The sequence below is a fragment of the Camelina sativa genome, chromosome 19 (genome assembly GCF_030686135.1).
Source record: "Camelina sativa cultivar CO46 ecotype springtype chromosome 19, ASM3068613v1".
Taxonomy (NCBI): domain Eukaryota; kingdom Viridiplantae; phylum Streptophyta; class Magnoliopsida; order Brassicales; family Brassicaceae; genus Camelina; species Camelina sativa.
Genome location: NC_141898.1, coordinates 5081835 through 5106209, shown reverse-complemented (window position 1 = coordinate 5106209; position 24375 = coordinate 5081835). Strand labels below are relative to the sequence as shown.

The window sequence follows — 24375 nt, the reverse complement described above, 5'->3', positions numbered from 1 at the left end:
TCAGAAATTACAAAAAACTATTCAGCATTTCATATTTTGATGAATGATTGGTATGAACTGGTTCAGAATCTTCAGTTATAAAATATTTCTCTTCTTTATGAATGAGTTATTATTTTTCTCGGTAATTTTAATAATGTCACTTCACTTAGTTTTTAATAATTTTAATTGGACTAAACTAATATCAAAATCACAATTCTGAACCCAATAATAACCAAATTAAACCAGCAAAACCAAAAGGATTACATCGATTACGAGAGAAAACCAATATTGGCCGGTCAGACATTGATTTTTGATTTTGCTCCCAAATCGCGACTCCTTTGTTTTGCTCCTCTCTCTCTCTCTCTCTCTCCTCTCTCTCTCAAAGGGCAACAACGAAATCGTCGCCTTCTCTTTAACAGTCACCGGCGATCAATCTCCGGTAATCAGAACTTTTTCCATTCGCCGACATGGCGATGACCATCGAAGGTAAAATCTAATCACCTCTCTTTCATATTAGTATCATTTCCCGGCGGAATCGAATCAGATTCAGTTCGATTTGCTCTATGTTCAAATTCTTCCGTACGGTTTTAGATTTGAGTCTTGAATTACTCAGATCTTGGTTCTTTTAGTGGTGTTTCATGATTTGTTAATTTTGTGAGCTAGGGTTTTTTTTTTTTTGAAATGTTCAAGCTCACGCATTGTTTGCTTTCTTTTTTTTCTTCAATTTTCCGATGTGATTGCTCCTGGAATGCTCCAAATTTGCTGTTTTTGGTACAGTGTAAGTTTTAAGACTTGAAGCTCTTTTGATTACTTTGACTTGTTATATCAGAGTGTATGGATTCTCGTGATCTTACAGATTTATATTTTCTTGGCTTCACAGACTTGCTGGACTTGCTTTCATGTTTTCATCTAGTATCCTCCTACAAATCCTGGTACGTTTCTATTTAGCAATCTACTTATCTTATAACTCTTGAAGTTTAGCTGTTAGGTTGTGAGCTGAGTATACTGGTCTCCTTTTGTACCCTGGTTGCGGTTGGTCTACCAAACATAGTTGTGAGTCTTGGCCTATTTTATGCTTGGGCTTACTAGATACTTTCTCAAGTAAAAAACTGTTACATTCAAACCTTCTTGCATATTTGTAGTTTTGAGCTTCACTCTCTTGTATCTTGATTAACGAGCTCTGGATTCGTATCCTTATCACATTCCCACACTAAACGACCTTAGTATATCTGTATATGCTAAGCTGGGTTCCTTAGTTATCCTTAGCTGATGCAGGTGCTAACTCAGTGTCTAACTTACTAAATAACTTAGACTTTCTGAAGAACTTCTCTAAACTCAAGCATCTTCTCCCGTCAACTTCTATCAAGTCCTTATATAGGTCTAGTTTGTTATTCTTGCAATTTGATTAGAAGAAGAAGGGACCATTAGATTTACATATCTGATCAGTTTTTCATATTTTGTTATTCCCTTGTTGTAACTGATTATGCCATGCAATAAGTAACACATGTTATAGTCATATGATAAATTTAGCGCTAACTATTTGTTTGTGATGATGGTCAGGCGTGCGCGATATATGGTAATTGGTGGCCAATGCTATCAGCACTCATGTATGTAGTGGTGCCTATGCCTTGTATGTTCTTTGGAGGAGGCTCAACCCAATTTCTTACTAGTCGGGACGGTGGAGGGTTAGTTACTAAAGAGACTTTACTGCTACTTCGAATTACATGATGAAACATGGATTACCAAATTTGCTCGTCGTTTAAACGCAGGTGGATAGATGCAGCTAAGTTCTTGACGGGAGCATCGACAGTGGGGAGCCTCGCTATCCCAATCATCTTAAGGCATGCACATATGATCGAGACTGGCGCAATGCTCATAGAATTCACATCGTTCTTCATATTCATTTGCACTGTCATGTGTTTTCACCGGGCTAGTCTTGATGATGACTGGTAGGTAACAGAGAGCCTTGTTGCTCGTGATTTACTAATTGGATTCGTATGAGTTATTATGAACCCGAGAAAAAAAAAAAGTGGTTAGGAAAGTTGTGTTCTTCTCACTCTTTTGTAAAGCTTTGTATCAATCAGTGTCTGTGTAAAAAGTTGTATTCATCATTGTGAATGTTATCTGGAAACAAGTGCCAAAAATATGTGGTTTTACATGTTCAGGGAACAGTTTTTTGTTGCAGGATTATAAGTTTTGGTTTTTAAATGTGCTGCAGTCTTACTTTCATGCACATGAACAATTAAGGAAGCAAAAAGTAGATTTGGTACTTGCATATCAAGAAACGAGAGTAAATCCCTAATATGTTGAGATGGTCTGTCACACCTCTCAATCACAACAGTCTGGATTCTTCAAGAAGACCCTCGTTAATTAGGATTGGATTCGTGATATAGAAAATTATAAAATGATAGTAACAGTAACAGAAGAAAGTCGCTATGGTTTGGGAGCTTCTTCATTGACGTAGAGAAGAAAAGCCACTATGGTTTTCGATTCCCGCGGATCTAAATGGACTGAGACATATTGTGGCCAAACAGCTTGCGATGTTGGTGAAGGTGGATATCTCAAATCTGTGATATCCGGAGAATTAGCTCCGGATCCTTGGAGACCTATCAAAAAATTTAGACAATATAACTCACTTTTGTTCTGTTCGTATGTTCCAAGTTTAGTGCAACTACGGGGCAAAAGGAAAGAAAGAGATTATTATTATTTGAGATGCTCAAATGTAACTACTTGTACCATCTCCCTTCTGAACAAAAAGATAACTTCTAGTCAAATAATTTACTTTGTGTTTGCTACTTTATAAAGAAGTTTGTTTTTTACATATTTTTAATTGTCCATGTCAGTTTTTAGATGAAATTAATGCATGAGTTCATGTCGAAGTAGAGAATTTGAGTTCAAAGGCAACACACGTTTTGACTTGGCGTGTCAGTGCGGGGGCATCACTAGGGCCTAGACTTGAATTGATCCTTTCGAACCTCTTTTTTATTGTTTGTGTTTAAGATTTTAATAACAGAGTTGAATTATTATTTCTTGATTTTATAATTAAAAGAGTTGATAATATACGTCCGAAGGCCCTTCAGATAAGCCCATGGACTAACAACGATAAACCTCATAAGGGTAGAACGTAATTTCACGGAGATCAACCCTACTTCATATCTGTATATATATATATATATATCTTCGTGAAGCTCTTCACGGACTTAGCCGTCGTCTTGTAGGATTGTAATCGTTGTTCTAAAAGTTTTTATTTTACTTTTATTAAGTCTCTCTTTTATATACATCATTGTTTCTTCACGAATTGTTTTTCGATCGCTCCTAGTATTTTTAAATTGAACTTGTTTTTTTCTTTGATTTTGATTTTTTTTAAACACGGCGAAGGATGATGATTCAATTAGATGTGCGAATGGAGATTAGTTTCTCCATTTTGAGCTCAAAACTTTTATTTGGCATTTTATCTGACTTCGCCGATTAGTTTTTTTATATTGGAATTCTTTTTTTTTTTTTTTGGGAGGAGGAATGGTTTTATGATGATGAATGAGGATTCAATTAGATCTGCGAATGGTTTCATCATGAGCTCAAAAACTCTATTTGGCAATTTTTATCTGACATCTCTCCCATTTCTCCAAAATTATTTGGTTAAGGACATTGTTTATAACGAAGAGATTTGATCGATAAACTTTTTGTTACATAACTATTTTGCTTATCTGATATTCTGATTACGCCATTGAAAAACACTACGCCCTAGAAGTAATGGCAAAGGAGTTCCGCAGAACGATCCTGCTGTCAAAGGCGCCATACCAAACTGTCCCGCTGTCAAAGGTGCCGTACCAAACGACCTCTCTGTCAAAGGCGCTGTACCTGACATTCCGCAGCCATAGGCGATGCACCGGACAGTCCTCAGCCGTAGGAGACGCACCGGACAGTCTGCAGCCGTAGGAGACGCACCGGACAGTCCTCAGCCGTCGCGTAACTAGTTCGAAGAGGTCCAAGTTAATCTTGATGTCCATTAAGGCGCCAATTATCGTAAGTCCCACTGCGTTACGGATGGTGGAGATCGACAGCTGCGAGAATGCGATCATCCGACATGTGGAGTAACTCGTCAAAAATTCTGGAATCGGGAACCACATGCCGCACTCAGTAAAAAAGTCCTCGTAGACGCAGAGGTGATATGCTGGGCAATCCCACGGACGTTCGTTGATACTCGACAACACAAGCTGCAAGTTGTGTGGCATTTCGTAGACATCGAACATGCGGGCTGTGGAACCTTATTACCCACAGCTAAGCCAGCGACCAGAGATCTAAGAGCAAACTCTGAGCCAGTACGTTCTTCGTACCCGAGTACCTTCCCGCATCGCTGACCCGAAGGATGTGGAATCAGACTAAGGTCCTAAACGTTTGTAGGAAACATGACCTTAAGGTCCCGGACATCCTCTTCCGTAAAATCAGTCAAGACACCTCTTCCCTCCGACAGATTCCACCAGGACGGATGACCCGCTCCAATGTCGTCGAAACCCCTCTCTAGCGCGTGATACTGATCATCTCCAAACTTTTCTGGAATATCATCTCCCGAAGCCATGGCGCGAGACCTTGCAAAACCAACCAAGCAACCGGTTAGTATTGGAGCAACAAACCCCATCAAAAAAGCCATAGTATTCGAGATAAATCGATCACACCAGGATTATCTGCGTAGTACATACTGCGCACCATCACCATCCTGCAAATTGTATTGCATCACTTTCCACACTTTTACTCATCCGCGTACAACATCCACTGTCGTGTTACACGCGCACATCTCGACTCGTACGAGCTCGTCAATTTCTCTGCAAACGGTGATCTCATCAACGTGTCTCGAAGGTTAACCCTCTAACGTGATCTCGCCAAGACCATCGAAGCTACGCGCGGAGACGGCGGCACCGTGCCACAATCACAAGCTAGAGAGTGGCGAGCTCACCCATCTCGTCTCCGCACTCCCCATCTTGCCCCCGTACGATGTCCATCTCGCTAATACGTCCATCTCGCTAATATGGTGCCATTACGTGTATCTCGCGGAAACACCATCAACCTCGCCACCGTATCATACTGTGCATTGTCTTAATCTCGGGCTTGACACAGCCTCGATCTCGCCGTGATCTCGACCATGCTACGGTCTCGATCTTGCCGTCGAAAGTACGCATTCAACCACAAACACGTACAACATCCATTCCATCACCTCGCAACCTCGCCAACAAGCCTCAATCACGACCAAAAAACTAAGGCCCTAGGGCAAGTCTTTGAGCACACCACACTGTGCGGAACCTGTCATCCCTCCACGACGTCGCCATACCATCACGCCGTCTTGTACGCATCCTACATCTTGCAAAGCACACTTTCGACCGCTCCAGCTCCATGGACCAGCACGCCACAACACCTTCGATTTGAGGACCACGCGTAACTTGTAAATTGACGGTGCCTGGGCAGGGAAAGCGAGACCGAGACGCCTCATGGTCTCGGCTTGATCTGACGGTCACGGCGGCACGACTCATCTGGAAGTGGAGCGGGGCAGAGCAGGTCGATGGTGTCGCTTGCGGAGAAGCATGACCGAGACACCTCACGGTCTCGGCTAGGTCCGATGGCGCGGTGCGAGTTCATCCAACGGCTAGGAGGAGATACCGGCGGAACAGACTGACCGGTTCGAGCAGCGCCGGGAAGATGGAACGACGTGGCAAGTTCGGCGACCTGGAAGAGGTTTGGCGGCAAGACCATGGTCATACAAACAAAAGAAAAGAGGAAGAAAAGTAGGAAGAAAAAGATAAGGGAGAGAAAGAAAGAAAATTACCTTGTGGAGAAGAAGAGAATAATGCGTAAAAATAAAGATAAAGAGACATATTTATATGGAGGAGACCAGTGCGTTGACCGAGATAAAAAGGAAAACCATAATTTTGAAGGTATCTCTAATTTTCGAGCCTCGGGAAACGTGCAGAACATGCAAAACTCCCGTTTAAAACCCAACAAACTTAGAAAACGGGCGCAATGCACTCTTCATCCCGAAATCTCCCGGATGTCTCGAAAAACGTGCGCAATGCACTATTCATCCCGAAATCTTTCGGATGTCTTGAAAAACGTGTGCAATGCACTATTCATCCCGGAATCTCCCGGATGTCTCGAAAAACATGCGCAATGCACGATTCATCTCGGAATCTCTCGGATGTCTCGAAAAACATGTGCAACGCACTATTCTTCCAGGAACCATCCGAAAGGTCTTCAAGCTCTTAAAAATCTTTTGTTCCTTCTGCAAGACGGACCTAGAGACGTGAAATTGTACCCAACGAGCTTAAACAAGCTATCGCTCATCGGACTAGGGGGGGACCATTGTTGGATATGGGCTTTGCCCCTAACATTTCACGAAGCCCAAACAGAAGATTCTCAAAAAGTTAAAGGTCTGAAGTCATGGATCTGGCCCATTTGGCCGCAGGGGCAAAATCGTCATTTCGCAAAACAGACAGAAGTGACCGTATATCAATGGCCCATTATAAATAAGAGATGTCATTGTCAGAGGTCTGAATCCGAAATCTTGGCAATCAGAGAGAAAAGAGCAATTATTATCGTGTTAACTGCGCTTAGATCTTTAATTGTATTTTCCGTAAATTCTGATCTTAAATTCTACTTTAATAAAAGGACGACTTCCGATTTATCCCTAAGAATATTCATATTATTTATATTGTTGATTTCATATTTCAACATTAAACATCTGAGATGTGTGCGGTGAATGGAGAACGCTTCACCTCCTCCAAAACCTTTTCTAGCTCTGGCACCTCACTGACGGCCATATGCATTTGTGTTGAAATTTCTTTTAACTGAACATGCACTTGTTCGAGCTCTAGTTTAAAAACTCAATTTTCTTCATCTACGGATTGGCTCGGTGCATCCCATTGACTCGTCAGGTTTCGGCTATTTGGAGGGTTCTCGCAACTCGCAAGATGCTCAAGTTTTATCCATTATTTAAACAGAAAATTATGCGTAATTCTATTTTTCTTAAAACGTTAAGCAGAGGATGCTAATAACAAAAGTTTTTCTCCGTCGGATCTTAAAATAAAAATATTTTCTAGTAAGCAGAATATAAATTCAAACCAATGAAAATTGAACGACCAAATCTTTCAAATTGTTACATGAACTGTGTAAAGGTCTCTCTGAAGCCATTTGTTGTGCAAATAAGGTATACAAAAATATCTAAAACGTTGCTTTGACCCATAAGAAAAACAATTATAGAATATATAATCTTTGATTTAATCCGAATCAAAACTCCAAACCTTGTCATTAACGGAAAGAAATAAACCTGTAATTAAAACTCAGACCTGGTCATTTATAAAAAAGTGTGAATTTTCGTTACAGTCCAACGGTAACTTGGGAGAAAAAGAACGGGTTAAAAAAAAAGAGACAAATAAACAAAACTCACTCATCCACCGTTAGATTCAAAGTTCATCATCCAACGGCTAGGAATCTAATCCCGCTAAATATTTGACCGTTGCCAAATTATGCTTTAATGGCTCCGCTCCTCTCCTCTCTTCCCCCTTAATCAATCTCTCTCATCCCTCTTCTCATATACTTTCAGATTCTCTCTACAAGAAAAAGGAAAAAAAAGAGTCTTGAAAAAACACCGACAGAGAAAAAAAAATCATGGCGACTAGACCTGTTCTTCGTCCTCAACCCGTTAGAGGTTTGTTTCGCCGATCGATCTTTGTTCTTATTCTTTTGGGTCCTAATTGACCAATTCCGTTGTTGATTTGGTTGCTTTATGTGAAAAATTCAGGTGAACCCAAGAACCGTCGTGCTCTTGGTGACATTGGAAACATCGATTCTCTTCCCGGTGTTGATGGAGGAAAGATCAATCGACCCATGACTCGTAACTTCCGTGCTCAGTTGCTAGAAAACGCCGCCGCCGCCGCTAATAAAAAGGTCTCTTTTTTTTTATTCTTATCAGATATCTTGTTACTTTTTTACGCCGACCCATGAGCTTGTTAGATGATTCTTAAATCTCACATTTTTTTGTATTCTCTCTCGTTGCAGGATCCAGTTCTTGATGGATCTAAAGTTGTTGTTACCAAGAGACAAGAAGTTGTAAGAGCGGTTCAAAAGAAAGCACGAGGTGGTGATAAGAAGGAGCCATCAAAACCTATTGAAGTCATTGTGATTAGTCCTGATACGAACGAGGTTGCAAAAGCTAAAGAGAGTAAGAAAAGTGATGCGACTGTGTTGTCTCATAAGAAAGTTACTTACTCTTCTGTTCTCGATGCTCGTAGCAAGGTTAGATTCTTTGATTAATAATTCTTTGGTTTTTTACATATTGAAATCATAGTGTGCAATGTTCTGATTGATTTGTATACACACACTTAGGCTGCTTCTAAAACTTTGGATATCGATTCTGTCGACAAAGACAACGATCTTGCTACTGTGGAGTATGTTGAGGATATATACACTTTCTACAAAGAAGTTGAGGTACTTGTCATAGTATATAACCCTCTTTTGTTAATGCTTATGAATGAGTTATGTGAATGGTTCTTTAATCAAGCGTGTTGTTTTGTTCTTTGTTGCAGAATGAGAGCAAACCTCTGATGTATATGCATACACAACCTGAGATCTATGAGAAGATGAGATCAATCCTTATAGATTGGCTTGTAGAAGTTCATGTCAAGTTTGATCTCTCCCCTGAGACTCTTTACCTCACTGTCAACATCATTGATCGTTTCCTGTCTTTGAAACCTGTGCCTAGAAGAGAGTTACAGCTTGTAGGTATCAGTGCTTTGCTCATAGCTTCCAAGTACGAAGAGATCTGGCCTCCACAGGTTAATGATTTGGTATACGTGACTGATAACTCCTACATCAGCAAACAGATTCTAGTGATGGAGAAAACCATTTTGGGGAGTCTCGAATGGTACTTGACAGTTCCAACACAATATGTGTTTCTTGTGAGGTTCATCAAAGCCTCAGGTTCTGATCCGAAATTGGAGAGCATGGTTCATTTTCTTGCTGAGTTGGGTTTGATGCACTACGACAGTTTGATGTTCTGTCCTTCCATGCTTGCTGCGTCAGCTGTCTACACAGCCAGATGCACCTTAAACAAGACTCCTGCTTGGACTGATACATTAAAGTTCCACACAGGCTACTCTGAATCTCAACTCATGTTAGTCTTCTTTCTTTCTTACAAACAACTTTGTGATTCATTATGTTTTGTATACTAATATCTCTATATGTGTATGTGTTTACCAGGGATTGCTCAAAGCTTTTAGCTTTCGTTCACTCGAGTGTTGAGGAGAGCAGGCTACAAGGTGTGTTTAAGAAGTATTCAAAACTTGGAAGAGGTGCTGTTGCTTTGATTTCACCAGCCAAGTCTCTTCTGTCGTCTGATCCTTGAACAAGTCTTGAATGAAGAAGTCTCCGTCTTGCAAACTCTGCATCTTTCGTTTCTCTATTACCTTCTTACTAATATGTAAAGGTTATGGATTCATGCCAAGAAATAATGTTTCTGTATGAATTCAAAAGTATCAATAATGAATTCTTCTTCTCTTCTATATCATAATCATTTTGGTCTTGATTCCAACATATTATTAACTGTGGAGTCAAATTCGAATTAAACTGATCTGTTGAAAAGAAAATTGTTCAGCATGAGACCAAGCACGATCAATGTTAACATTGCCAGTTTACTCTCAAGAGTCAAGACCACAAAATATCAAATTTGCTTATTCCTACAAAACTAGATCAAGAAGAATTATCATTTTAATGATTTTCGCATAATCAAACTAAAACGACGACGTATTGGGTAATCAAAAGGGCTGAGGGTATTTACGTCATTTATTAGGGGAACTCCGATGTAACCCTAATCTATAAAGAAGATTTGTAGCGCCGTGAGTGTCTTCCTTTTTGTCTATCACTGAGCATCCAAAAACCTTAAGCGTTTCGTCTCTTCTCATCCATTTTTGAAGATGGTAAGCTCTTTCTCTCCTCCAAACACTTGTTTCTTCGGGAGAATTTGGTTTCTTGCGTTAGTCTGTAGGGAACTTTAGATCTGCGATGAGATTATTTCACTAAGTTTTGCTAGTTTCTAATGTTCCATACTTTCTAGGTTCTGTAATTGGTGGATCAAATGATGTTTCAGCTATATGCGATATTGATCTTTGCTTGTCTTGTTCTTAGTTTGAGGGTTGTCTGATAAGTGTTAGACCAGTGGTGAACAATTTGTTTCTCAAATGTGTTTTGCTCTCTCTCTCTCTCTCTCTCTCTTTTATAGTCGTCTAAGAGAAAGACTAAGGAGCCAAAGGTCGAGACTGTGACTCTTGGACCTACTGTTCGTGAAGGAGAGCAAGTTTTCGGTGTTGTTCACATCTTTGCTTCATTCAATGACACTTTCATTGTAAGCTTTTGCTCTTTGATATTCAATGTTCGTATGATTATTATACCTTCTGTGAAATGAGTTCATGACATTGCCTTTGGATCACTTTTTTTTTGCAGCATGTGACTGATCTGTCCGGCAGGGAAACTCTCGTTCGTATCACTGGTATGTATCCTTTCTATTCTTTGCAGTGCAATGATCAATGCGATCTGAATCATTTTTTAATAAATGATTTGCAGGTGGAATGAAAGTGAAGGCTGACCGTGATGAGTCCTCTCCTTATGCTGCTATGCTTGCTGCTCAAGATGTTGCTCAGAGATGCAAGGTTAGACATTAGTCAATGTTCATGCTTTTTTGTTTAATAAGGACATTGAGCTTCTGGATGATAATCTCTAATGCCTATATGTTACAGGAACTTGGCATCACAGCAATTCACGTGAAGCTCCGTGCTACTGGAGGAAACAAAACCAAGACCCCAGGTCCAGGTGCTCAGTCTGCTCTCAGAGCCCTTGCTCGTTCTGGCATGAAGATTGGTCGTATAGGTAACATAGAATCTGAATTTCTTTCACATTGTTTTGTATGGACGAATTTGTTACTTTGGATTGCTTATGCAAATTGAATCTTTCTTGAATGTATTTTGCAGAGGATGTGACTCCGATTCCCACAGACAGTACACGCCGAAAGGGTGGACGAAGAGGAAGAAGACTCTGATTTCACGATGTGTGTGGCTCATCATCGTTCAATTGTGCCCTTGACTCTCTCTGTATTTTCTTGGGTACACTTCGAAGTTAGTTTTGTCTCTCTCCAGTTTATCATTCCAGTTGCTTCAAGAACGTTATAAGCTGTGTTTTTCTTCGACATTGTATTTGGAGTTTTTTTGGTAATGAGGAAAAAAATGATAGTGAGTGATTGATCACTTTGTATTACTGTTATTTGGTGTATTGCTATTTTGCATTTCTCTCTTAATCTCTTTTCAACTTCAGATCATAGAATGTGATCCCTTATGAGTTAGGTGCTTTTAAAACCAGATTAGAAAGTCGCATGCAGTTTTTGATAATGTTTTTCTGTCGTGGATCTGTAACCAAACCAAGCTAGATTGTTAGCATAATGCGTTTTTGAAATCAATAATTCAACTAGAATGCAATCAATTATTTATAATGAAAAAGAGTTGATGGTGTGGTGAATACAATTTACTTCGGTACGTACGAACGGAGAGATTGTTTGATTAGTGCTGTTCCTTTTGTTTCTTTTAAGCTCCAAAGGTTCATTGTTGGCAGTGAAAATTGGTTGAAGTTTGTAAATGTTTAATTTGATACACAGGTCTGGTTAACTGCAGAAAGAAGTGTCCAAAACCAGGTCTGTTTTTTTTTTTTTTTTTGCTTCCAAGCGAGTTAAACATGCTTGGTTCATATGTAAGTAAATGATTGGAATTTGGAACTTTTATTTGTTTTTGTATACATCTTATATATGAGACTTGACATGAACGAGAAATGCTGCCTTAAATCTTGTTTAGATCATGGTTTAAAACTCAAGTTTGGCTTACTCTTCGGCTAACAAATCTCATATTCTTTGAGGTTTTGGTTAATAATAATCGTCTACATCTCGCTTTGTTCACAGAGGGTGTTTGGTCTAGTGGTATGATTCTCGCTTCGGGTGCGAGAGGTCCCGAGTTCGATTCTCGGAACACCCCATCTGTTTTGATTTTATATACCTATGAGTCGTTCAGGTCAGCCTCCGGATCTCAAGAAGTAAGTTTCTCTCCGCTACTTCAATCTCTCTGTTTTGTATTTCTTTGTTTGGGATATTTCTCTACATCCAGATATGTTTTAGTTTCAAATCGAGCTTCGTGTTTGTTTCTGATTTTTGTTCTTCGTTCGTTTCATGTTATGTCAGGTACATGGACAAGAAACTCCAAAGTAAGCTCCCATCTCTCTCTTTTTTGTTTTTTTTTTGTTTTCTTGTTTTCTTTTTAAAGTGTTTCAGGATGTTTTACCTAGTCTGTTGCTGTGATTTGCTTCAAACTCTTGAACCTACGAGCTATGTTTAGTGAAGATATGTATTCCATTTCAAGTCATATATATCTATAGAACAAATATCACATAGTTCATAGCATAGTCTCATCTCATTGATTTAGTCAAGGTTGCAGCAGGATGGTTTACGGATTCCTTGGTTTTGTTTCTTCATATGCTTTCGTTATTGAACATTTTGTGTTTTATCATGTTTTGGTAACTGGGTATGGTCAAGAGAAGTTATTGTCTCTCTGTTTTTTTTTGTGTGTGTTTCCCCTCCAATTGTAGTTAAGCTTAATGCCAACCGAACGGTAGTTGGAACTCTCCGTGGGTTTGATCAGTTCATGAATCTTGTTGTGGATAACACTGTTGCAGTCAATGGTGATGACAAGACTGACATTGGGATGGTGGTACGTTTCTCTTTCTCTCTCTCTTTGTCTTCCCTTTTTTTAAACCACAGAAATGTTCTGGAAGTAGTCATCCATCATCTGTTCTGTTTTAACATTCTACGTTTCCTGGATCCAGGTGATTAGAGGAAACAGCATTGTCACTGTTGAGGCTCTTGAACCAGTTGGCAGATCTTAGCTTTGATTACTTTACTTTGCACCACCAGTATTCAATCATCTTCTGTAATATGACTTTTGACTTAGTTTGTTCTCTGTACTTAGCATCTATGAATCTTGAAGAAGATTAATTTGATGAATTCAACTTCTTTGACTCCTTCACTTCTATTGTTATGCTCTGAAGTTTTTTGTAACCCTTGATTAGATGGATACAGGAAAATCTGGATATAATGTCCTTGTGTTTTGATCTCTCTTTTCAATTTTGTCAGGGTCTCTTTAAGTTCTATATTCCTCATAGGGTTAGATCTTTGGTCCAACAATTTTTAAGCATTGCTACACAACTTTACATAAGAGATTCAAGGAAAAAGCTAAGTATGATTGGGCCAGACCTTACACAAAGTAAAATCCTTTTAGTTGTGGAGATATGAATTTTGGGTAAACGAGCTCCAACGGTCGTTTTCTTTTGCTTGCTTTTATCTCTAATCTTTAACCTTTAGTCTTTTACCCATCTTTCTCTAATTAGATCATTATTGTGCCGTTTGGCTCCTCTGTTGTGATAAAGATGTTTCGTGAATAAGAAGAAGCGCAAAAGGGAATAATAGAGTAAACGAGAAAAGAGAAGTGAAAGTGGAAGGAATCAAGGAAGCATGTGCCCCACGAAGTATTGTTTGCAAGGCAAAATGAAATGATGATGATACCATATAATCTAAACCTAAATCTGACTATCTCCAATAAAACAGCAACAACGTACAAGTACAACACGTAACCTCACGGAATGTTCGGCACGTGGGTCGTCGTCGTCGTCGTCGGCACATACACACACGTGGGGGTGGTATTAGTTTCCAACTTACATTCCTCTTTCTTGTTCTATAAATCAACAAAAACTTATGATACACATCTATCTAACCATGACTCGATGTACTTTATTGGTAGAAAAAGTAGGTATTTGTGTTTTGTCATTTACAATTTGATGTGTTTTTTTTTTTTTTTTTTTTAAAACATTCGTGGTCGGGGGTATCTCTAACTAATATAGCAAAAGTTTGATTAGAAAATTTAAAACACATGGATTTACAACTAATCCAAAAAGAACTTCCACCAACTTCACTTTATTTCCTTTTTCTTTTGATTATTTTTCTCTTTTAGTTTTGGGGAAGAGGCTAGAGAGAGTCCGAGAGAGATTGCTTCTTTCTAAATTCTAACGGTAACAACTATTCCCATATAGAAAACGTAAATTAACTTGATATATTCTCTTGGACCATTACAAGTAACTAAAATATTCACTTTGGATACAAGTTGTTCAATAAAACTTCACCATCCTTTTTTTTTTCTTCAAAATTTGATTATGCTATATGATATCAATCTCATTTTAGATCAAAACCATAGAAATCCTAGTATTATGTGAATTTTTAACTAACTTTTTTTTTTAAAAATGGTGTAATGCCATATTTGTGGCGCTTCTGGGAACATTGGTTGTGATTAGGTTACCAAATAACATAAGAGACTAGTCTTATTGTAGATTAATTCTTTTACTAATAAGCTCTCAACTGATTATTATGGTAGATTACTGCTTTTACAAGTGTGTTTGACTTTGTCATAGATATATATCTCCATTCTCCAGTATGGGAATATAATAAAACGGAGTTAATTGATAATAGTCAGAATTAGAATTATCCTACTAGATAGTATATTTGATATCATCTCACATAGAAACAAAAAAAGTTATTACATACATATATCTACTTTAGATACTTTTCCTAAGTAGATAGTATGTAAAGAGAGAGAGCGAGACACACCATTACAAAAAAGACACAGCAAAGAAAAAAGAAAAAAAAAAAAAAAAAGACAGCTCGACCTTCATCTTCCTTGTTAATCCTTCATCTTCTCTCTCACCTACCTCCACCTATCTCTCTCTTTATCTCTTCTGTGAGCTGTTGTGTATACAATACGAAGAAGCAAGAAAGAAAGAAAGAAAGAAAGAAAGAAAGAAGGATTGAAGTGTGATAATTACAACCCACCAACTAAAAACCCTTTCTTCAATTCAACTCTACGCGTCGCTTAGTAATACCCAAACAAAAAAGTTTTAATCTTTTTTTCCCAACAGAAACCAAAGCAAATCATTAATTACTCCCATTTACTAATCCAATTTTCTAGGTTTTTTTTTCTTTTTCTGTTTCCCTGAAATTTTTTTTCTAATTAAAGATTGATTCTTTATAGCCTATTGATTTTGACCTCTCCCTCACTGTTTCTTCTCATTGAGAGAGAGAGAGAGTACCCATCACTCCAAGATTTGATTTTTATTTTGGATTATCCTTTGAGATAATGGCCAAAGTACTAAAATCGAGCCAATCATGCCATTTCCCTTCACCTTCAAGCTCTTCTGCTTCTTCCTCTTCTACATCATGTGGTGGCAATGATTGTAACAGAGACCCACATTCCCCTTTTAACATTTCTCAAGAGGAAGAGGAAGAGGAGAGGAGCGAGAAAGAGAGAGAAAGATTCGAGCTTTCCTCTGCATTGGAGATTATTGTTTCGGCTATTAGAAGGTCTGTGATTGGTGGCTGTGTTGGTGAAGAGGATCTTTGTTCTATGGAGATTGGTGTTCCCACTGATGTTAGGCATGTCGCTCATGTCACCTTTGATCGTTTCCATGGCTTCCTTGGCTTGCCTGTTGAGTTTGAACCTGAAGTCCCCAGACGAGCTCCTAGTGCAAGGTTCGTTTTTTGGGTCTCTTATCGATTTTTATCTGGTAAAGTTTGGTGATTGAGTTTGTTGATTAAATGCTTTAATCAATTATAAAGAACCAATTAGTGTCTGTGGTTTAGTTTCTGTATCCTCTGAAATGATTCTACCTGCGATTAGTGTAGCCCCTGACACTTTTGATGTTCTTGAATCAAATCCCTTATGTTCTATGAGTTTGGCTGAAATATTTTATCAAGTAGATGGCTTGTTTAAGGATCTTGAGTGAGGTAGATAGATTAAGGACTTCTTGTGTGATTTACATTTTCTCAACTCTTTGCCAACTTTGATGTTCTTGAATCAAAATCTCTTGTTTTCTTACAATGTGCAATGGTTAGTCAACGCTCTTGAGTGGGTAGATAGATAGTTTTACTCTTTTGTTCGAGCAGAAGCTGATTAAGACTGTGTTTGTAAATGCAGTGCTACCGTGTTTGGAGTCTCTACCGAGTCAATGCAGCTATCTTATGATACTAGAGGGAACATCGTGCCTACGATACTTTTGATGATGCAGAGTCACTTGTACAGTAGAGGTGGATTGCGGGTGCGTGTTTATAACAATTTCCATCCGGTTTTACGACAAGGGGTAAAGAAATATATTCATTTGCTTCGTTTGTTGCATATAGGTTGAAGGAATTTTCAGGATAAATGGTGAGAATGCTCAAGAGGAGTACATAAGGGAAGAGTTGAACAAAGGTGTTATACCTGATAACATCGATGTCCACTGCCTAGCAAGTCTCATTAAGGTAACAAACCTGTAAAGCTCCCAACGATCATGTTGTTTCCTTTTACTTTTTTTTTCTTGAATTTTGGTTTTTCTTCTAGGCTTGGTTTAGGGAACTTCCGAGCGGTGTTTTGGATTCGCTCTCACCAGAGCAAGTAATGGAGTCTGAGAGTGAAGATGACTGTGTGGACCTTGTAAGGCTTCTTCCTTCAACTGAAGCTTCTTTGTTAGATTGGGCTATAAATCTAATGGCTGATGTTGTCGAGATGGAACAACTTAACAAGATGAATGCTCGCAACATTGCAATGGTTTTTGCACCTAACATGACTCAGGTTAGTGTTTCGAATGTATCTCTTAAGATTGTTTTATGTGTAAGTTTTTGGTAAATGACATCAGTCAAATTGCAGATGTTGGATCCATTGACGGCTCTCATGTATGCTGTGCAAGTTATGAACTTTCTTAAAACACTTATTGTGAAGACGCTTAAAGACCGGAAAGAATCTCGAGACAGGTTGGTTCCAGCCTCAATTCCAGGTCCTCGGGACCATAATGGTGATCAGAGCAGCAGTAGACAACTGTTGCATCTCATGAAAGCTAACAAGGATGAAGCTCTAGACAGCTCTGAGGCCGAGATGAAAGACAAAGAAGTGTCTGCAGATGAAGAAGAAGAAGAAGAATCTGTAGAATCTCCAGAACTTGTTGGCATAAAGTCTTCTCAGGTGAAAAGCTGTAACAATGGAGGTTATGGACAGAAACACAATGATTGGGAGGAGCAGAGAAAGAAGACCACATCGACCATGTCTAAAGCGAGTAGTATTGTTGGACGCGTGAATTACAGAGTTGAGCTATTCGAAGCTTGGCGATGAAGAAAGGTGAATAGTTGTTGTTTTTTATCCAACTTTTTGGATTTTCTTGATTTGGGTTTTGTGGGATGGATGGATGGATGGATGGATGGATGATGCTTTTAAATTTTGATGATGGTTGCTTGTGTATCAAGAAATGCTACGTCTCTGCATATAATTTCGAAAAAGATAAGCTTCTGCTTAAGGTTTTATGTTGAAGAATCAGCAACTTTTGCAGAATTATCGTCATATATATTAACGACTGTAGATGTAAACAAAAGATTTTAAAAATAAAACAGAACATATTACAAACTTACAATCACACTCTTTTTTCCAAGACAACTAGACAAGCATCACATCGTCGTTACATTGAGACTTGAGAGTGGCAGGTCTTGGAATTTATTGAAGGAAACAAATTAAAAACATCATAGAAGTTGATTATTTCTTAATCAACGAAAGGACATGACTGACAGACGTTTTGTTCCTGCAGTTGGCATGTTGAGTCACATGGTGTGCATACTTATCAAACAAGGTATCGATGATGTCTTCTCCAAAATGTGCAGCGAGCATTGGTTCAGTAACCACTCTTATACAATTAGCTTCATTGCGTCCTGCTTCGTACCCATCTTCTTCGTAATAGTCGCAGTTACTATAACCAAGATCGAATCCATGTGCCTCCAATTCATTGATTTCAAAAGAGCCCTCGTTTCGTATTACTTCTTTGAGTTCATATACGGTCGGATCATAAAACGGCATGTTGAACGTATCCAGCTTTGATTCACTGACATGGCCCTTTATGAAGATTGGGATGAGCACCATGTCTTAAATTTAACAAAATACTTTTTTTCTTTTTCTTTTTTTTTTTGGTAGAAACAACAAAATACTTTTGGTCTTTAATAATATCAAAAAGAATTATTAATATATAGCTCGCCTAAATCAAAACAAAATGTTTGAAACTAAACGTGAAATTTCTGTATAAAAAACAAAAATCAAACGCGAAATTTTATTAAACTAATATAATCCCTTCACTATTATAGTATTATTTGGTTGTCTTTTATGATTGTATGTATTTGTTCATGCTTCAAATAAATACCTAAGACCATGAATGCATCTATATAAAATGTTTGACCAGTACAAATGAATAATTTGATTTGATGTACCTCGAAAACTAAGTCACGGAGAGATTTTGATAGCAATGTCCAAAAATGACAACAATCTCTATACATCGGATCTTTAAGATGAGTGTTTCTTCCGATGAAGTTAAGAACCATACGTCCACTAGAGACAATTTCTTCAGAACGTAATCTTAGAAACATCGTGAAATCATTTTGGAACTGATTTAAGTAAGCCTTGTTGCACTTTTAGGACTTGAATTTGTTATGTACACATTCCCCTTATTATTCTCTCAGGAACCTTCAAACACACAGTTAATGTTTTATACAAAGAAACTTGTTATAACAAAGTCTTGTATTTTTAAGTACCTTAGAGAGCCAATGGAGAGCGTAAGAGGAATGTATAAAAATGTAGGCTGTTGCGAGAGAACAGCCTTGAATAGAAGGAACCTGGAGCTCCATAGACGAAACACGATGCTAATTTGTTTTTGATCTTCTTATTGAAGAAAGGTATGGACTTGAATGTCATGTTGAAATCGTTTTCCGGAAGATCGTTAAGACAACAATCGATTTCTGGCGGGTTTTCGTTCACATGTTGGCACAACACATTAATGGTGTTGATGATCTCAGAGACAGCCAAAAACGTGTTTTCTCCTGAAGAACAACCCAGTTCAGCAATTTTGATGTACGTTGGAAAGTCTAAGTTCATCATCATTTCTTCTGTGTTCTTTACCAAGACTGGTTTGGCCATCGATAAAACTCTTCTCTACAAACCAAAAAAGTAAACACGTATCATAATTATTATAATCTCGATCTGTTTATGATGGACGATCTTCGTTTATAAGAAACTTGAATGAAAGTAAATGAACTCAAACTAGTTATGTACGTATCGGAAACTAGTGTACATGCATGTCTCATTCTTTATAAGTAACATATTAGTGATATAAACAAAACCGTTACAAGAGGAGGACCTTTTATAGTCCTAGAAACGTCATCTAATATCTCCTTTTTTTTGGCTGAGGCAGAGCCGTCACTAATAGAACGCATATTCCCGTGATACTTAACTAGATTTATAAACCCAATAAGCCGTCCAACTATTTTTAGTAACTTAGTCAAATAGTAAGATTAGTCTAAAATATTTATTAGTAAAATACTTATCAAGTTCGTTCTATTTTAGTAAATTTTATTTTGAACGAAAAACTCAAAATTTTCTCTGTTAATTTTGTTTTCAGTTACTACTATTTTCTATATATTTTAATGAATTTGATTGGTCCAAATTTAAGAAAAAATATTTTTCATAACTACAAATTTAAGACTACCTGGCCATATAGATGGAAAATAACAAGTATTTCAATTTTAAACACAAGACTTTCATATATATTGATTGTTTTTTTTGTTTACATTATTTTTCCTACTTCATGCATAATATATATTTGTTATTGTTACAATATATTTTTTTTAATATAAAATTGAGTTTTGTTACAATTCGTATTTACAAAACAAATATAAGTATGCAAGCTCTTTAATATAGATGTATAGTTTCATTTAATAATTAGGTTACATATAAACATTTAGCTTATGTTTTAGGTTTTATAAATTTATCAAAATGCAATATAGAAAAAAAATCATTTTTATCATCAAATAGTATTGATAAATATTTTGGTTAAAACGAAGAAAAAAGAAGTTATTGAAGAACCTGAAGACGAGAATTGGCGGAGTAACTGTTGGCTCCATCTCCACCACTCATACGTAGAGCTTTCACAAACGCATATTCATCAAGATCACACTTATCATCAATATAGCTGCATCGAGATATACATATATCATTACATATAAAGCTGCATGCATATATATTTTTAACGAGCTAAATCAAAGTAAAGTATACATGTATATATGTGTGTGTGTGTAATAATGAATTGGAGAGACGAACCTCAAGGAAGGTAAGGTGTCGATGAATCTTGGATCCATTTTCATTATTGTACTTATTGATGATAAGATTTAGAAGAGAAATATCAGAAGATGTTTGTGTATCGAGGAAGCACTACACACTCTTTAATTTATAGAGAGATCGATGGAACTTAATCAATTACGTAGCACATTATATAAATCACATGAAACATGCCAAGTGACTGCAAAGTCGTTGCTCTTAATACCCAAAACAATATAATTTAAATTGATCTTGAAATTATGTTATGTTATGGAGTTTTGGTCAATTTCTGTTTACAATTGAAATGCGCCATAATATTTGGATCTTAGATTCAATCTTCATAAACGAATTAAGAAAGAAATAAAAGATATATAATTTATATTGCATGGTTTATTTTTAATGTGAGAGTTATGTGTATTTTTCTGTATATTTCATCAAAACCAAAAAATACAAAAAAATGACTTATAAGATCAATATTCATTAATTCATTACAAGTGGTTTTGTGTTAAAATCTCATTATCTAAGTATATAACAATAACCTAAATAAGAAATACAAACTTTAAAGTAAAAATACATGTGCCGAAAGTTCTTTAAATACTCTTGATGAGCTCTCTTAATTAAAATATGATTTTCTAATTATGTTAATTAGGTCCGAGACAAACAAAAATAACAACATTGAAAAAGAGTTTTAACTTACGGGACATGTGTATATATGACCCAAAAATGACAAATCAAACAGAAATTATATTATTATTGTTGTTGGTGTTCATGTTGTAACGAAAAAAAGGTCAAGCAAAAAAATACGTAATCGAAGAGAAAACCTAGTCGAAGAAACCACTCGGGGAGGAGAAGATTCAAGATACATTTTACATGTCAAATAACTAATTAAGAGTATTTAAAGTATATTAAAGACCACCAACAGTAATAAGTGTGAACAGAGTGTGTGCTATCCTGACGAGTGATGAAGATTATTTTAATCAAATCGTGTGAAGATAATCTCCATTAGCAACATCAAAATGTTGTGAAATGATAACTACTGTTTATATAACTCAGATATTTTCTCCAACAAAAAACGAATAGTAATGGTAATTGCATCCTTAAAATATGTGGACGCGCGATGCTTTGTCCCGTATGCCAGCCCTGTGCCACCTAAATTTTAGAGCATGTGTAGTGAAAGAGACTCTCAAATCATGTTGACAACAAAAATCTTATTTAAATATATTTTTGTTAATTTGTCACGTTTTTAATTTAGAAATTGACAAGCATAATGAATCAATACGTTTCAAATTTCCCCGTACGAAAAAGATTCCATTATGAAGTTTAATCCTTGTTTTTTAAGTCTGGACCAGAGATCGAGTGGGAAATATTAAATTGCTGGTCATCGTCGGACATCACCCAACGGGACGAAGTGGGTGATGGGAAAATACCGGTTCGTACTTCTTACTAAAACCCCATGCTTTTTAATTAGTCAAAGATTTGTTTCAACAATATAATACGAAGAAATTGAAATCTTGTCCTCCTACTTAGAGCACCTTCAGTAGTGTAGAGAGACTCAAGTGGGTTTCTCAACCACTTTATATAAAATTTTAAATATGATTTTAGATATTTAAATTTTGTTTTGTTTTAAAAAAAATATTAAGTAATAAAGTGACACATTGGTGGGAGAGTATCTAATGGAGTTCTAAGTTTCTCAAATGATCTCTTTCTCCAATTTTTTTTATTTTTATATGTTAATATAAATGGATGAGATACGATCGAATCACCATCCCACTAATGGAAGTGCTCTTATAAGAGATAAGAATTCTCCATGCACGTTTAGATACTTCCATGTATCTAAGAGACAAGAATGTCAAACATGAAACAGTAAGAGAATATGCATAGAGAAAATAATGGAAAAATGCTATTTCACCATAGATTACTGACTGAATGGGACATTATTATCAATGGCGAGTGGGAACCACGGGGATATGATAATGTCGGCCGCATGTGCCATGTATATATACGTTACGGTGTTTAAGAAAAAAAACAAACTGACTACAAACAAAAATGTGGTATTAGTGTTATTTCTGTGGATAAGACTTGTTTTGGTATAAGATATTTTTATAAGTTATATGGATTGGTTTTGGCTAGCGATCCGATATCAGCGTATACTAATGGATTTCTACTCTTGACGGTTTGATTGTAACGTAAAACATACTAAACAAGAAAATTGATTTTCGATCGGTGAAATGTTCATGCACATCCGCTAACGAAAACAAAGTGTATTTTTTGGGTTAGTTGTTCGGTTCGAGGAAAACAAAGTGTATACTAGGGTTTCTTCCGCTGACGAAGATTCGTTTAATCAAACCGTGTGAGAGTTAAAGGTAATCTCCATTAGCAACATCAAACTCGATATGATAATGGTAATGCATGTATGGTCTTATTATATGCACTGGACGACGACGCTTTAATTTGTCACATATATGTTAATTTGTTCCAATATGTCACGTAATTTTAAAATCATGAGGAAACACAAAAGACTTTATAAAGATAACATTATTATTAGAAAACATGTTATATGCGTTAAGGAGTATGATCTAATTAAACTTCTAACAAAAGAGGATTAGTTAACAGATATCGGATAATGAGAAGAAAAAAAATATCTTGGACTAATCCAGACTCATATAAAGGAAATGATAAGAGCGGATCACTCATCACTTAGCCAAATTTGCACAGTTTGTCTCCAGATAAAAATACCTAAATCCTGGGGTCAAAAATAATATCATTGTTAATAGGGATATCAACAGGTACATTTCCGAACAGAAGAGTGTGTGTGGATCACGAAAATCTCATCTAAAATATCATATCCTTCGTACTAAAAGCTAATGTTTTGGATCTTCTGGTGCAAAATGGTCCATTACTATAGGATGGCTGGTCATCGCCAGTTCGCCACCGGCCAAACTGAATTTTTCAGTAGATAGACTTTTTTTTCTTTTTCTTTTTTAAAGGTCTTTTTTTTTGTATTGAAGAGACAAGAGTGTCAGATACAATGAGTAGAGAGAATTATTTTTTTTACATTTTCGGTTTCTGAATGGGACTTTTATGCATGTTTGACGATGTCGACATTAATTAAGTTTTAGCGGTTGGGCGGACAAATCCTAATATATGCGTTTTGTCATGCAATCCAGTGTCAGCTGTATAACGGATTTCAATAACGATTTAATTTGAATAATTAACTATCATCATCTGAGACATACAATATTATCGCATATAAAATCCAATGGCTTAATGTATTTTTTTTCTTGGTTTAAGTGTTTGTAATTGGTGCGGTCTTCTGTTCTGCTAAATAATATCAAGTGGACCATGTTGGATATGGGCTTTGCCCCTAACATTTGCTGAGGTCCAAACTGAAGATACATCAAATTTTAGTGCTTTAAGTCATAAAATCAGTCTATTTAGCCGCATGAGTAAAATCGTCATTTGCAGAAGAATTCCTAGGTCAATGGTCCATTATAAATACCAGAGGTCACTATCAGGCACATGATCCGAAATCTTGGCAATCAGAGAGAAAAGAACATTTATTCTCGTATTAATTGCGCTTAGAGCTTTGATTGTATTTTCCGTAAACTCTCACATTCGATTCTACGTTAATAAAAGGACCAGTTCCGATTTATCCCCATTAATATTCGTATTATTTACATTGTCGATTTCGTACATCAACAATTTGGCACCCACCGTGGGGCTAGACGGAATCTTTTCTTTGACGAAAAGAATTTGAAGACAAAGGCATTTTCGGAAAACCAAAAGCATGTCTTACACCGATCTCTCCAGCAACGAAGGCGTCGACTCTTCCGCGTCGCGCTCTCCTGCAGCTTGCATCGTGTCTCCTAGGCCAACCATTTGGGGGCACATCTGTGCTACGACAAACCAATCCTAAGGCACCGATAGGACCAAAGCAGCTGTAGTCGAAGGCGAAGAACTGAACACTGCCAGAGTCACCATCCCGAAGCAATCACACCAATATCCTCGTATCCACCACGCCCATACGCAAACAATCACACGCGAACGCGAGCTTGCTGACATCACAACATGTCCCGTACTCGGCGACCTCGTCATCTTCTCGATCTAGCCACTATCTCGTACG

At 37.1% G+C, this 24375-nt stretch overlaps 5 protein-coding genes, 3 non-coding genes and 1 pseudogene across 10 annotated transcripts; 8 read left to right on the top strand and 1 right to left on the bottom strand.

Moving 5' to 3' along the window:
• Positions 1-189: 189 nt before the first annotated feature.
• On the top strand, positions 190-2187 carry LOC104764907 (vacuolar protein sorting-associated protein 55 homolog). Of its 2 annotated transcripts, none has more exons than XM_010488514.3 (4): positions 190-465; positions 860-911; positions 1540-1664; positions 1749-2187. In XM_010488514.3, exons 2-4 carry the CDS (start codon positions 879-881, stop codon positions 1930-1932), a joined length of 342 nt encoding a protein of 113 aa, XP_010486816.1. In that variant the 5' UTR covers positions 190-465; positions 860-878; the 3' UTR covers positions 1933-2187. The 2 variants fall into 2 exon arrangements, with proteins under 2 accessions (XP_010486816.1, XP_010486815.1); XM_010488513.3 differs by having other exon boundaries at positions 287-757.
• Positions 2188-3347: 1160 nt separating this feature from the next.
• On the top strand, positions 3348-3448 carry LOC147920206 (small nucleolar RNA Z266). Its single transcript, XR_015591990.1, has one exon. It is a non-coding gene; the product is annotated as a small nucleolar RNA Z266 (small nucleolar RNA).
• Positions 3449-3505: 57 nt separating this feature from the next.
• On the top strand, positions 3506-3591 carry LOC147920205 (small nucleolar RNA Z266). Its single transcript, XR_015591992.1, has one exon. It is a non-coding gene; the product is annotated as a small nucleolar RNA Z266 (small nucleolar RNA).
• Positions 3592-6861: 3270 nt separating this feature from the next.
• LOC104764906 (cyclin-B1-3-like) lies at positions 6862-9524 on the top strand. The gene is made up of 6 exons (XM_010488512.3): positions 6862-7672; positions 7766-7911; positions 8023-8259; positions 8350-8451; positions 8550-9136; positions 9223-9524. The coding sequence occupies exons 1-6, from the start codon at positions 7633-7635 to the stop codon at positions 9365-9367; spliced, it is 1257 nt and encodes a 418-aa protein (XP_010486814.2). The 5' UTR covers positions 6862-7632; the 3' UTR covers positions 9368-9524.
• Positions 9525-9797: 273 nt separating this feature from the next.
• On the top strand, positions 9798-11308 carry LOC104764905 (small ribosomal subunit protein uS11y). The gene is made up of 6 exons (XM_010488511.3): positions 9798-9938; positions 10241-10363; positions 10462-10507; positions 10582-10667; positions 10755-10884; positions 10986-11308. The coding sequence occupies exons 1-6, from the start codon at positions 9936-9938 to the stop codon at positions 11051-11053; spliced, it is 456 nt and encodes a 151-aa protein (XP_010486813.1). The 5' UTR covers positions 9798-9935; the 3' UTR covers positions 11054-11308.
• Positions 11309-11662: 354 nt separating this feature from the next.
• On the top strand, positions 11663-13071 carry LOC104764904 (putative small nuclear ribonucleoprotein G). Its single transcript, XM_010488510.3, has 4 exons — positions 11663-12090; positions 12236-12258; positions 12640-12761; positions 12877-13071. The coding sequence occupies exons 1-4, from the start codon at positions 12056-12058 to the stop codon at positions 12934-12936; spliced, it is 240 nt and encodes a 79-aa protein (XP_010486812.1). The 5' UTR covers positions 11663-12055; the 3' UTR covers positions 12937-13071.
• On the top strand, positions 11961-12032 carry TRNAP-CGG (transfer RNA proline (anticodon CGG)). The gene has a single exon. It is a non-coding gene; the product is annotated as a tRNA-Pro (tRNA).
• An 821-nt stretch (positions 13072-13892) lies between the features above and the next one.
• On the top strand, positions 13893-17435 carry LOC104764902 (rho GTPase-activating protein 4-like). The gene is made up of 5 exons (XM_087502729.1): positions 13893-15625; positions 16071-16191; positions 16274-16393; positions 16473-16703; positions 16779-17435. The coding sequence occupies exons 1-5, from the start codon at positions 15234-15236 to the stop codon at positions 17235-17237; spliced, it is 1323 nt and encodes a 440-aa protein (XP_087358855.1). The 5' UTR covers positions 13893-15233; the 3' UTR covers positions 17238-17435.
• A 31-nt stretch (positions 17436-17466) lies between these two features.
• LOC104764903 (salicylate/benzoate carboxyl methyltransferase-like) lies at positions 17467-20565 on the bottom strand (annotated as a pseudogene). The gene is made up of 5 exons (XR_015591429.1): positions 20256-20565; positions 20022-20127; positions 18695-19091; positions 18374-18626; positions 17467-18005 (listed from the first exon to the last, which is right to left on the bottom strand). The product of XR_015591429.1 is annotated as a salicylate/benzoate carboxyl methyltransferase-like (transcript).
• Positions 20566-24375: the final 3810 nt, after the last annotated feature.